At 46.7% G+C, this 13,705-nt stretch overlaps 1 protein-coding gene across 5 annotated transcripts in view; it reads left to right on the forward strand.

Moving 5' to 3' along the window:
* Positions 1-13,705, forward strand: part of CANX (calnexin) — a 40,602-nt gene that overhangs the window by 17,328 nt on the left and 9,569 nt on the right. The window contains exons 1-4 of one of the 5 annotated variants that reach the window (XM_030505082.1): positions 4,509-4,620; positions 12,300-12,488; positions 12,952-13,025; positions 13,519-13,577. In XM_030505082.1, the coding sequence (XP_030360942.1) occupies positions 12,303-12,488; positions 12,952-13,025; positions 13,519-13,577 (319 nt within the window). In that variant the 5' untranslated portion in view covers positions 4,509-4,620; positions 12,300-12,302. Of the gene's footprint in view, positions 1-4,508; positions 4,952-5,309; positions 5,334-12,299; positions 12,489-12,951; positions 13,026-13,518; positions 13,578-13,705 lie in introns of those variants that run through there. The other 4 variants (XM_030505083.1, XM_030505085.1, XM_030505081.1 and 1 more) reach the window with 4 other exon arrangements.

Below are 13,705 nucleotides of genomic sequence, written 5' to 3' on the forward strand. Positions count from 1 at the left end.
TGTGAGCGTTGAGAGTGGTGCATCCGGAGAGGTCACCAAGTTAAGTGCTGCTAATTCCCTGTTTATTGACTTCAGCTAATTGGGATTAGGAGGGACCAGGGGTGCGAGGTGGCCTTGTGCTGTTTACATGGCATGTCAGGAATGCAGCTCCTCTACCATGCTTTTTGCCTGTCTAAGAAGAGAGCATGGTGGGGAAGGCAGGCTGATGCCAAGGGTGAGCACCGTGCTGCAGCCAGCTCCGTTACCCCAGGGATGCCTGGCTTCTGGTGGGGGGCTAGATGCCGAAGCCAAGGGGTCAGTGGGGTGCAGATGGGGGGCTCCTGGGCAATCCTGGCCATGGGACCTCACTGTGCCCTGGAGCAATCACATGTTGGCATGGGAGAAGTTTCCTGCCTTCCGTCCTTCATAGTCAGTCCTGACTTCGTCCTTCCTGTCTCTCCCCTAAACAATGAACCCATTTACCTCTTTCCTTTCTCCCTGTGATATTCTACATTTTAATGGAATTTTGGTTGCTATTCATCACACCCCCATCAGTCTGTCAAAACTTAAGACAGTTGGAAACTTGACCATTGAGAATTTAAAACGGGTTTTGTTCTTCACGACAAACAAAAGCTTCCTTGGCAAAACAACTGCTTCCAAACAAGCAAACGGAGCAGTGCTGAGCCAGACAGCCCCGGGCTGGCCACATGCAAGGAGGTACTGGCTCACGGGCAGGTTCTGTGCTGCTGTACAGACACTGTTGTAGAGGAAATAGCACAGAGCCATGAGCAGCTGGGGGAGAGCAGCCACTGTCACTCACTGTCAGCCCCGGCTGATCTGAGCCACGTGAGCTGAAGTGGAAAGCCCTTCTGTTTCAGCAGCGTTCTCTCTTTTGGCCTTATTGCTCATAACACTCACGGTCCCTCTCTGTGCCCTGGGTCTCAGGGAGCTGGATGGAATGAGTGTTCTGTCCTTTGCAGAAATATCTGGGCACTGCTGATGCGCCCGGGACACGAAGGTGGTGCTGGCCTGCTGCTATTGCTGCCAAGTCTGTAGCTGGTTGGGGGTTGCTGTGTTTGCATCTGAAGTGTCATCTGCATCCCCCTTGTAGCTCCTCTGCGTGTGTTGCAACCGTGCTTAGATAAAAATGCCTCAAGTGTGAGACCCTCAGGGAGGACACAATTCTGGGGATAGCTGAAGGCCACACTCAAGCAAACCTACATCCGACCTGCGAAAGAAGTGGTGGAGAGGGGCACAGTGGGAACCAGATGGTGTCCACAAAGCTGGTGTAATGCCATGAAAGCTGTGTACAACCCAGGGAAACCATCTGGATTTCCCTATCTTATATCCAAACCAGACTTGCACCTATTGTCTTGGGTAACTCTGAACTTCTGGATCCCAGAAGTTTTCTGTTCCCAGGAGCATTTGTCACTTTTGTTAACGGCATCAGGTGGATGGGTTATCTTCTTCCACCTGGGTACTGTGTCTCCCCACTCCTTCCATCCATCTGCTAGTGCTCTGCTTCTGGTTCCCTGTTGCTTCTTCCTTTTTCTACTTATCTGCCTCCTCTTATTACAATTAATTTATAACCCTTCCAAAATTCACATTTATTAGCTTTGAAAACAGCAGGACATTATTATTTCCCTCAGACACCTAACCCTCCCATTTTGACAATGTCAGTGTATCTTTTCCCATCCTTTCCTCAGGAGTGCTCTGCAGCGATGTCACTGTAATGTGTTTTCCATGAAAAGCATAGCAGGGAGCATGGACATTGCCCCATATGGAGATGTGAGCTTGTCTTCCCTCCTGCAGTTCAAAGTTTGAAAGAGCAAAAGTCAACATTCTCCTGCTGGTCATCTGCCTTGGCTGCCTGCTATCTGTCAGTGTGGTGTCACTAAAGTCCCGCCACTCTGACCTGCTTGATTTTCCACTCACTTCTTGCCAGTTTTCCAGAGAAGAATGAGTCTGAAAAGATGGACTACTAATGCTTGACATGCAAGGAGAGCGCTGGCGATGTGGCTGTGCCCTGCAGGGATTAAGGTTCAGAGACTGAGGTTAGAGGGAATTAAGACTGGAAAGTAGCAGCTAAAAGCGCCAGAGTTTTCTCTGTCTGGTAACAGTTAGGGCAAGAAAAGTTCCCAAAATTACAATTATTCAAAGCTGTGGTTATAAACTGAGGATTTATAAACTTATAAACTAAGGATTGTCTCTCACCCCCTCTCACCCAGGCTGTTCAGGCTCTGCCAGCCTCACCACACTGCCTTCCAAATTTACTGCCAAAATCAGAGAACAAGGCTCCACAAGTGATTATTGGTGGAACAAGGCAAATCTCCTGCCGCAAAGCCTGAACACACATAAATTGTCTTCCCTGACAATATCACATTTGCTGTGTGGTATTTGCCATCCCTCTTTCTTTCACCACGCCTGCCCTGGCACTCCGTAGTCTAAAAATATCACCTTGTCAGCTGCCAAAGCACTTAAATCCGTGCATGTTTCTTCTGTTCCCTTTGTCCCTCTTTTTTTTCTTTTCCTTTCTGGATTATCTCTGTCTCTTGTGTTGATTTTGCATTCCTTTTATCTAAGTTCAAACACCTCAGAACTCACAGCGCAGGGTATGCTTTTAACAGCTTCTAGTTTTGTTTTTGTTTTAACTTACGCTGTTCCCCACAATGACAAAGCAGCACAGGCAGGAGCAGGCTTCAGTGCTGCCTGCCTGTGCCATGATTCAGCAGGTTGTAAAAGGAAGGAATGTCTTCTTTTTTGGGAAAGGGTGGGAGAGAAAGGGGAAGCATGTGTGACAGGCATGTGTGTGTCTGACTTCCCGCTGCTTGCGTGATTGCAGCGGTAGTATTACACTGTCCTGAGAGTTATGTTGGAGTTATCAACCTCTTTCAAAAGAGGGGCTTGAAAGCTATTTGGTGGAAAAATGGATTTTGCCTAGATTGAGGAGGGAGCCTGCTAAATTATACTGCTTTGCTACCATTTGAAGTATTCCTCTGTGGTGTTTTTAGTTTCTCATTTAAAGCACTTGGTACCTCCTGTGCTGCCTGTCTGTCTGCATCTTCTGCCTCTGGGTGTAGCTCAGTCAACAGGGAGGTTTAGGACCCAGCTTGGGTGCTTTCTGGAAAAAAAAATGTGAGCATTTGATTCCAAACTTCAGTGTAAACAGGGATTTGCTGATTTCATTTATGCTGAGCCTTATTTCTGACCGCTGAGGCCCTGCTTGCATTGTCCAAACACGGTGGAATTTTCTCTGTGGGGAGACTTATGTTGCTGACTCATTGCATGAACTCAAAACAGATTTATGTTTATAAAAAAACCCCAAACCCAACCTTTTTCTTTCTTCCTCCTTCCCGCCCGTCCTACCAGTACTGAATTTGGTATTCCTACAGAATACCTCCTATCTGCCGGAACAGGCTGCACCCCACAGACCACACAGGAGCTTCCTTTGAACTGGGCAGTTCAGATACAGCTTTTCATTGAACTGTTCCCAGCTGGAGCAGCTCAGATACAGCTTAGAACTGATGTTGTTGATGGGGTATCAGGAGTCTGCCCTCCCCACCGCGGGGCCTTGTTTGCTGCTGTCCCACGCTGCTGTATGTGCGCAGCAGGACACGAGGACTCACAAAGCTCAGTCTTGCTCTGGCAGTTACTCGTGTGGCCCCATGCACACCAGTTACCACCTCTCCTTCCCAGCCTCTACAGCAGGGACAGTTATTTCTACATTCTCCTTGTGCTTCTGTACTTCTTCCCTGTATAAATGTTGAGCATTTACGCAGTATTGCACCTCATTATGTTGATTTTGGACTTAGAGCACGGCTTAAACCTTCTGTTATTACACAAGGCTTTTAAACATGTGGTTGCCTGAGCAGCACTGCCACGTTCTTCATGCATCGGAGTGTTTTGATGGCTTTCTTAAACCTTTAGCTAGTAACTGCGCAAAATACACTAGATTTTGATAAATGCCTGTTCAAAGATACTGAATTTCTGAATAGGAAGAACTTGAAAAACTGTTTCTAAGGAGCTACGGATTGTGCAGGCAGACATAAAGGTGACTTTGCTGTTTAACACTGTGGTGCTCAGGCACAGGACAGGCAGTGACCTCCCCAGAGCTCCGGGGTGAGGCTCACACCGCCTCCACCTGCACAGGCAGACCCAGGGCTCCCTCCGCCGCGCGGGCTGAAGCAAGCCCGGCCGCTCGGGTGTCGCCTCAGGGCCGGCAGCAGCGAGACCAGGTCCGCCCTCAGCCCGACCCCGGACCCCGCGCCCCGCGCTGCCTCAGCCACCGCAGCGCCCCCGGACGGACACCCGCTGCGTCCCCGCCCACCACGCAACGGCCTCCCCTCCACCAGCCAATCACCCAACACTTCCTGCAACCCCAACAACCAATAAGAGCGCTCCACGAAGGGCAGCGCCGTTGGGGCGTGTTTTGAGGCGGGCGGGCCGTTGATTGGCAGAGAAGTGAGGCAATCAGAACGCCGGGCTGGCGGCGGGGTGGGCGGGGCAGCGAGCTCTCCGCCAATGGGGAAGGAGGAGCGAGGTGGGCCGGGGGCGGGGCTGGCGCGCGGTAGATAGGCGGGCGGCGGCGGCCGGCACGTGACGGAGGCGAGGGGCGGCCGGGGGCGCGCGGGGCTGCGGCGGGTGAGTGTCCGCCTGTCCCCGAGTCCCCAGAGCCCGCCCTCGGCGGGCCGGGGCAGCTCCGCCACCATCGCGGTGCGGGGAGCGGGCCCACCGCGGGGCATGCCGGGCGATTGGCGGGGTGAAGCGGTGGGGGTAGCCGGAGGGGGGGGGGGCTTGCGGCGGCGGGAGGCTGCTGGGTCCTGGGTGTGGCAGGCGGCGGCGGCGGGCCCGTGTGTGCGCGCCTGGAGCCGGGGTGGGAGGGGCGGTCGTGCCCGGGGAGGCCCCCACGGTTGGGGCTGCTGCGGAGCCCGTAGGCCTCTGAGAGGCCTGACGGGGAGCGGCGGGTCTTCTGGTAAGTTCTGGGACGTCTGGGATGGGGAGCGGCGTGTGGCGGGGCCGCGGCTGCAGCGGGGCCGGCGGGAGGTTCGGTGCCCCCCCGCCTTCGACGGGGTGGGACGGGGAGCGGCTTTTGTGGGGAGGGAGGCGGGGGTCGGAGGTGGATGTGGGTTGGTGTGTGCTGTGGGGTTTATCTGGCTGCTTGTTCTCGTGTCGGCCGCTAACGCGTGGAGATAGCCTTGAGCTCCCTAAAAATGCTCACCGTGAGTGGGAGGCCCCGCAGAGCTGGGAGAGGAGGCGGGTGTGGAGCTCAGCGTGGGGCCTGGTTCGGGCTGTGCGAGGGGAAGCAGAAGTCTCTGGAATGGGGAGTCGAAGGTGCAGAACTGGAGGCCCAACAGGTGAAGTACAGACGAGGAGAGTCTGCAGCAGCAAAGTCTCAGAATTTGGGGGACCTAAATTCATGCTTTGAATTTTACCACCTAAATATCCCTTGTGTTGTCTTCAGAACGGTGTGTAAATGACATCTGTGTTCTCATTTTTGTCTGAAGATTGTATCATGTGCTTGTAAAAGAACTCCACGCCTTTGAATTAAAGCGTGCATAACCTGCTCCTGACTCTACAGTGCAGTTTCACATGCAGTTTTGTGGTTAAGAACTTTCTAGGCTATAGAAAGAGAAATGCTGCAGGTGATTTGGTTGTGAAGGGAAGCAGACGTGGATTAGTAATAATGGTACTAGTGGTAAAAGTCCGAACTTCATTATTCTTAGTGTTAACATAATGCTGCAGTGTTTATGCAGAGCATTGTGGAAAACTCTCTCTGAAATTTATTTAGAGCATGTTGGAGGTCTCAAAGCTAGTCTCTGGGAATGTAATGTATTTCTAAAAGCAGTATGTTTACTTCATGTTGTAAATTAAGCATAGCTGACACACAGGTTTTTTGGGACACTTTACGCGCTGTGGTTTGGGTTGTTGCTAAAACATTGCAAGGAGATAGGGAACTATAATAATGTGTGAGATAACACAGATAAAATGTTGGTTAAATACAGGTTGAAATAGGCTGCTCCAGGTCCACTCTGATGCACTTGAATGACTCCAGAAAACCTCCTTACTGTTGATTTGGTTACACTACACAGGTTTATCCAAAACACTTGAAACTAGGAAAAGCTTTGAGTTTGGCTTTGTGTTCATAGTATCAGTATTTCTAGTTAAAAGAAGGGAATGTACAAATCACAGACATCATCACAAGCTGTGTATAAGACACAAACTGCTTCCTGGTATCAGCTGCTTTCGTAGGAAGCGAAGCCTAGTGCAAAACAGTAAGAAAGCTTGCAGCCTCTGTTAGATTGCCCTCTCATTCAATGTGCTGCAGCACTTCCCCCTAAGTAAATGAATAAATCCTTCACTGAGAATAGACTATGACTTGTACTTAGCCCTGCCTTTTACTTCCTTTTCTGGGCTTTCATTTTTCTGCCTCTAGTAGAGATCATAGTGGCAGCCTGTTCTTGCTGGAATCAATTCAGTAGCAGGGCAAACTTAAATTGATTTCTAGGCCTGATGGTCTGAAAGATCTTGGGGCACCTCCAGATCTCCCCCACTTAACGTCATTTTCCTAGCAGCCCATCTGTTTTATGGTCAGAAATCCTTGCCGTTCTTGTCTTTGCCCTCCAAGGACTTCCAGTTCTGAGGGAACGCGCTCTCTGCTGACAAACGGTACATGGTGTTTTCTCCCTCACTGTATTTGTGCTGTTGCACGTTAATTTTAGAAACCAGCATATTTGAAATGCTTATTAAAAACCGAGCTTTGTTGCTGCCGCCTTTCACACCTAATCTCTTGCCTGGTTTGTGTTCCTTACAACCCAAATAGAAGGCAGCTTTTTCTGTGGGGCTGTTGAGCTCTCCAGGAGAGGTTTAGCTAATCCTTTCCTGAAGGATTTCCTCAAATCTGATGTAGCAGTGTACCCCTTCCTTTAAAAAAACAGGGAGGGAGGGGGGCAAACCACCCCCCAACAGAGCTCCTGCCTCAGGCCTGTTGCAAGTGAGGTGGTTTGAATTCAGCCGTGCCTGCTGTTCATTGAGGTATGATGTTAAAAACAGAATCTTCCCAAGGCTGGAAGTTGTCTAGCTGCAAAATGAAGCATTTAAGGAGTGGAGGAAGTGTTGTCTACATCTTATGAATTGGTGCACATATATATGAACATAATTTTATTATACCCCTTTAGAGGGGTGGGAGGTAATGTACTGATTGCTGAAATTACACTATTTGCCACACGGTTGTTCAGCTTTGCTATAGAGTGTCCATCTCCTGAGTCCGCCTAAAGACACGTGTGGATGACAGAACTGCACTTGGAACTGTGGCATTAACCCGACTGTGCTCCCAACAGCTTCGTTTCCTTTATCCTTGGCTACTTACTTTATCTCACAGCACTTTCACTTGTCCTGCTACAACTCTGCCTTTGTGTTGTGGCGTGGACTGGGGTATTGATTCAGGGTTAAAATAACATGGCAGAAGGCCTCGGAGCCATCATAAACCTGCTGCAGCTCATCATGAGGCTGTGTAAACAGTTACCCTGGCACTGCAGAGGAGCCGGGGTGTGGAAGGTGGAGGGATTGTGAGATGTAGAAGAGGTTTCCTCTGCTCTTGACTAGTTCTGACTTTGAGAAACTAGTGAACTACCAAGTCAGGTGGCCAAGCCTTTGCTCAGAAACCATACAAATCTAATTTGAGAGGGAAAATGGGCATCTGTTTTTGTCTTGGCCTTTCTGGTTTTGTCTCCTTGCTTTCTTTTTTTGTGTTGTGATGAAATATCTGTACTTTTGTGTCTTTAACTCTTTCTTCCCTAATTCTTGCCTAGCATGAGGATGCCTTGTGCTTGTTTTTACTGGTGTGCTTCCACTGTAAATACCATACTGAAATCCAGTATTTGGAACCCAGAACTTTACTGGCAAATTTTCCTCTTCCTATACTTAACTCATTCAGCTATCATTTCGGATGCTGCTGAAATAGAAACCACTGCTGTTCTTCCAGTTAAATTGTTGAGGTGTAGTTTATAGCAGCTTATTTTTAATGAGCCCTATTTCATCTGACTGTTAGTTCTTTAAGAAAATAAAATGAAGTAGTAAACTAGATAGCCAGTAGCAATTGAAATGTAGTTACGCATTCTGAATTATGCCATGTTAAGGACTGGCTTGATGAACCACTCAAATGGATGAGTAACCGAGGAGAGGATTAAACTGGTTTTGCAGGCTCTGTTTGACCTGACAGGCAAGTTTCTAAATAGTATGTTCTGTAAGTATGATAGCAAAGGACTTAAACATTCTTCATGTGGGCCCTTTTGCTGCCTGTCCTTCCCAGGACATGTACGTTGGAGAGAATGGAGACAGCTCTCTGCTATATGGGTCAAGTGTTCGCAAGGTCATGCCAGTCGTTAAGATGAACTTTCCCCTTTATGCTCAGTGAAAGGGGAATTCTAAATAAAAATAAATCCCTGAAGTTGCATGACTGCCTTTGGAGGCCTTGAAACACAGAGGTAGCAATCACTTCGCCCTAATTTGAGTGCCACTTCTATGGCAAGAAGCTGATCCTGTATCTGAATCTCACTCCCAATTTGCTTTAGTTGTTATTTTGTAAAGTCTGTAGCATAGCTGTTCAGGTGTCTGTTTTCACTGCTCTGGTGCAACTCCTGTCAGTTCTAAGGGAAAATGCTTCAGCCTTTTGACAATCAGGTGAACAGTGCTTAAATGTCAGCTGGGAGTTCTCTAGTGTAGAAGCTGGCTGTGGATGGACACATGAAAGAGAACAAGTGATTCGTTAGCCCTGGCAGTCTCAAACTCTCTTCCTAGTTAGTGCTTTGGTGTTACACTGCAGTAGTTTTCCTTCCACCCAGGTGGTGCCAATGTCTGTAAGTGTCTGAAGACCTTACTAAAAGAAAAGTAGATGAAGTTGTAGTCATCTCTGACTTGAAATGTTGTTATGGTGAAAATGAGGGTTGCACTAAGGTGGAATGGAGACGTCAGAAGCTCTTGCTTATTATGAAAGGGTTCCTTTGTTAAAGGCTTTTGGCTGTTGCATGGTCAGAAATACACTAACCTTCAGAAATATTACACAGTTCAACCTAAAGAGAAGTGCAGGCAGAGTCAGAAATGGCTAATGGTGATGATTGCTTGGAAATTGGACACTTCAAGGGCGAAATCTGATCATAATGGAGTAGGTGGCTGTGCATCTGAAGGTTAGACTACAGTTCAGGTGACTAATTGAACACCTGTAGTTGTAGCAGCTTAAAACCCCACTGGAAAATGGGTTTATGCTTGTTTTACACAAAACCCGAGTTTCTTCTCTCTCCCCCTTCCGTCCCTTTCTGTCTTCTGTTTAGGAAAAACCTAAATTACTGGGGCATAATCATGTTTACGTTGTGTCTCAAAGGTTTGTGTGAAGTTGCAATTTTCTCCTGTAGCAGCACATCCATTATGAGTAGAAGCAGCTTTTTCAGCAAAGCACACAATTAAGATATTTAAATTGCTCTTCTGAGAACATCGTGTCTTCTATTTCTTATAATGTCGTTTGTACGCTGTTAGAGATCAGCAGAATAAGGAGCTTACTGTGACAAGTGGCATTTGCAGGAGATGCTGCCAGTCTGTGCTCAAGGTGTATGAGTGGTAGCTTATGTTGAGTTTGGGACTGATGTAATATGTAGGAGGTGTCCTAAACAGCTTTTTGTAGGGATATGAACTTGTGAATACAGCTTGCCAATGCTTGGAAAGAGGCAAAGATGTGGAACTGGATTAGCTTCTTTTCATGCTTGTAGCTGTCTTTGGAAGAGGGGGGGAAAAAAAGGCTTTCTTGGGGACTTGAACAGATCACCTTTCTACCTTGAGATGAGGTTCAGTGAGGCCTCAAATTCAGACAAAGCATAAACTGATAAATGTAATCTATATAGGGTAGATATATATGGTTGTATCAGGAGCACAGAGTGGCATAGCTTCTGCCCTGCTCTATGGGATACTGGCACAATTGTCTGGTTTCACAAGGGTGCTTTGGCAGAAGAATTGCTGGAGCTCTGTTTAGGTGCTGGCATTTAGCAAAGCCCGTTTGCTGCTGACAAACACTTCCAAAGGTTTGTAGCTGGAGTGGGATTGTGAAGTACGTAATTATTACCTACGGAGTGGGTACTGGCATGATTTCATTATTTCACCAAAACTTTATTGCTAGTGGTGAGATTATTTAAGGGATTACTTGCATGCTAAATCATTAATAGCCTTTGCACAAGCTAGGGAGGAGGTATGCAGAAACTCCTTCCTCTTAGGAGAGAATTGGCTTATTTTTAACCTTGCTATACTTTTAAGATTAATTTCCTTGTATCACTTTGCAAATGATGAAGTGGTCACTCTATCTGCATAATGTAATGTGAAAGCAGTTATGAAACTTGGGGTAAAATAATTCTCAATTCAGCTCTGTGGAAAAATGTACTTGGTGAGGCCCTGTTGGTAAGGTCAGACAAAATCCAACCTTTCCCTTGGGAAGGTGTCCTTGTGCCATCTCACCTGCAATTGCTTCAGTCAGACAGAGCTCTGAAGATCACTTTTCAAATGAAGTCTCAGGCTCTTGTATTCTGTGCTGGTTTTATGGTGGTGGGCATGAGTTTGTTCAGAGAACGTGCTTTCTGTGCATGAGGAGCTTCAACTTCCAACTGCTTGGCAGTTTGCATTCCTTGGCTTTGTATCGGGGTTCCAGCAGTAAGAGCTCTGAGCTGCTGTGAGGTCTGTAACTTGAATTTTGGCTGTATGCTGTGCATTAAGCAAATGAGCTTTGCTCATATGTGACAACACTTGAAAGTCTGTCAGCTGTGAATGGTGTTCGTTGGGCTCAGAGGTGCTTGGGTGCAGTTGCCTGGGCTGTGAACATGCATTTAGACAATAATCCTCAAGGCCATCACTGTTGTTAGAGAACTGGCTGCAATTGCATGTTGCTGTAGTGACAAACTGGACGTGACCTCAGCACAGGTCTTTAAAATACAGTTTTGTGGTACTTATAAAACATCCCCTCTGTTATTAGAAGTTAAAGAATAATCTAAGGATGGTAGATCTGTTCTGCAACATAATTTTGGAGTATTGGATAGTGCTGGTAAGCACTGAAGACTGTAAATTCTTTTAGTTGCCTAAACATGCTTTGGAAAGTTGAAGTTGTTTTCTAGCGTGATCTTATGCCCCTACAGGCACCATTAACTCTGCTCGAGTTATGTTTGTAAGTCCACAGGGCTACAGCCTGAGGCAGGAGTGGTGGGGAAGGAGGGATGTCTTGTTTCATACTGGCTTCTAAAAAGTATTAGTCTCAGTCACAACTCTGGGTTTTGAAGAAAAATTTGGAGTGTGATTCAAAGGAGAAAAGATGAGCAAGGCACAGGTTGGTTTTGCGGCAGATAAAGCTATGAACAGCATGCTGGGAGTGTTGCCTTCTGCATCAACGGAAAGGTGCAGTGATCTGTTTTTTGTAGCAAGAAAGTCAAACTGGAACCTATTTTACTTACAAGATCTTTTGAGCTACAGCTTGCCAAGGTCTACCATATTTCAGGTGTGACAATGTGCTGGGCACCTTATAAATCAGTTGAAGTGTGATAGTTGAATTCTGTAAAGCCTCAGGTAACAGATACTCTTTTTCTTTGGTCATCTTGTTAAATTAGAGATTGAAAGAGGGGAATCAAATCAGTTTGCTGTTAAATAGTACAATGTTTTCTCCTGGGCCTAGCTCAGTAGCCTCAACTGCTTATAGACATCTGCCAGTAGTATCAGTGTCTGTTGGCAGTAAGGCCAGGATAAAACGTGGGGAAGGGGCTGATGAATGAAGGTGTCCCACAGTTGAAAGGACAAAAAAAATACTGAACAGGAGATAGAGGATTGATTAGTCTCTGCTTGAAAGAGCTAGCTAATTGTATTTCAATTCCTGAACCGAATGGAGATTTCAGTTGCTGCATGATACATTTAAAGTCCTTCATAAGTAAGAAATGGGTTTTTCTGTTCAAGCTTTTACAGTTACACAGGTTATGGTGCTGTACATGTCTGCTGTCCTGCCCCTTGTTGCAGTGCAAACAAAATTGGCACTTCTTCAGCATGTTCTGCAGAACCTGTACATGTCGCCCTCCACTCAGTTAATGCCTGTTCTGTATTAAGTGCTCAGCTTTATGCTGTATTTCTCTCTGGCTTTTAGAGCTGTCTCAACCAGCCAGATGCAGTAAATACCAGAACTGAAAAGATAAGTTTGCCCTTTTCCTTCAGCACTTTACCTGTTGTCTTGGGTGCTTGGTTTTGAGAAGCAATGCTACACTCTGCCTGCACTGCTGGCTTGACCTCTTTGCCTTGTCTGTCTTATTCAGATCATGGAGCTGAAATGGCTGCTGTATGTGACCCTGCTAGCTCTTGGGACTCTTGCTGTCCAGGCACATGATGTGGATGATGACAACGATGGTGACGATGTAGTTGATATTGAGGATGACTTGGATGATGGCATTGAGGAGGCAGAAGAGTCAAAGCCTGAAACGAGCACTCCTCCTCCAACTCCAAAGGTTTGGCATGGGACTTCTTTTAAAAGACTGAATTACTGCTTGTGTTGTGGTTAATGTGAGTCTGACCAGAGTTGTCTTTGCTACCATTTAGTATGTTGTGATGTTATTAAAGATGTTATCAGGGAGTAGGGCTTGGATTTAAGCTTAGCTGCTTTGTTCCTATTCTCATGTCCCCCACATTCTTCCTGAAGGCTTAGATCCACCCTTGAAATCTGTGATGTGACTATCAGGAGTTAGTGCTAATGTTTCCAGCTAGATACAGACTTTAGTTCTAGTTGCAGACAAGAGCACAGTGGCTTGGCTCAAGCAGCAATATTTACACAGCTTCTATATTTATGCTTCAAGGGTGTTCCAGGTAAGCTCTATTTGAGTGTAGAGGGGGAATGTGAGCTCTGTGTCTGTATTTCTTTAGAGTAGAGAATGTGCTTTGAAAAGGTGTGTAAATGCTCCTCTTCTCCAACAGGTTACCTACAGGCCCCCGGTGCCAACCGGGGAGGTGTATTTTGCAGAGTCCTTTGACAAAGGAACTCTGGATGGGTGAGTATTGTCTGAAGTATTCAGTACAGCAAAGAATTAAAAATGAAACCTTCTCTAGAGCCTGTGTTACCCAAATTGAATCAAAGAGCTGTGGTTGGTGAGGAGAAGAGCAGTGACTAGGTGAGGCTGGCTGTTAAAGTACTGAGTTAAATTAGCGTTGCCTTAAGTTCTACTAACAAGGGGGAGGTGAGCCATACGTGTAATGTTTTAATCCTCATCTGACTTCTTGCCTTCCTCAGGTAATGTGAGGATGGTGAGGTACTACTTCTGTTTTTTATGAGAGCAAGACATAGAGGCCATGATCCTACTTTGAAAGGGGGCAGAGAGTGGCAAATGCAGAAAACTTTGCAGGCTTGGGGACAGAACTCCTCAGGGGATCAAGACACTGGGGTGTAATCATAGGACAGCAAGGGTTGTCCTATCTTAAGGGCAGGATTTTTAGTGTGTGTGGGGAAAAGTATGGTTTTCCAACCACTGGATGTCTGTCTTCTAGATGGATCCTTTCCAGAGCCAAAAAGGATGATACAGATGATGAGATTGCCAAATATGATGGTGAGTCCAACCCAGGTTTTGGATAATAGATGGTTTCTGATGTCTTTTGTTATATCTGAAGAAGAGGTACAAGTCTTTGTTTTCTGTTTCTCAGTTAAAATCATATTCACTGAAGAACATGGGAGGGG

This window comes from Strigops habroptila, chromosome 12 (genome assembly GCF_004027225.2).
Source record: "Strigops habroptila isolate Jane chromosome 12, bStrHab1.2.pri, whole genome shotgun sequence".
NCBI classification, from domain to species: Eukaryota; Metazoa; Chordata; class Aves; order Psittaciformes; family Psittacidae; genus Strigops; species Strigops habroptila.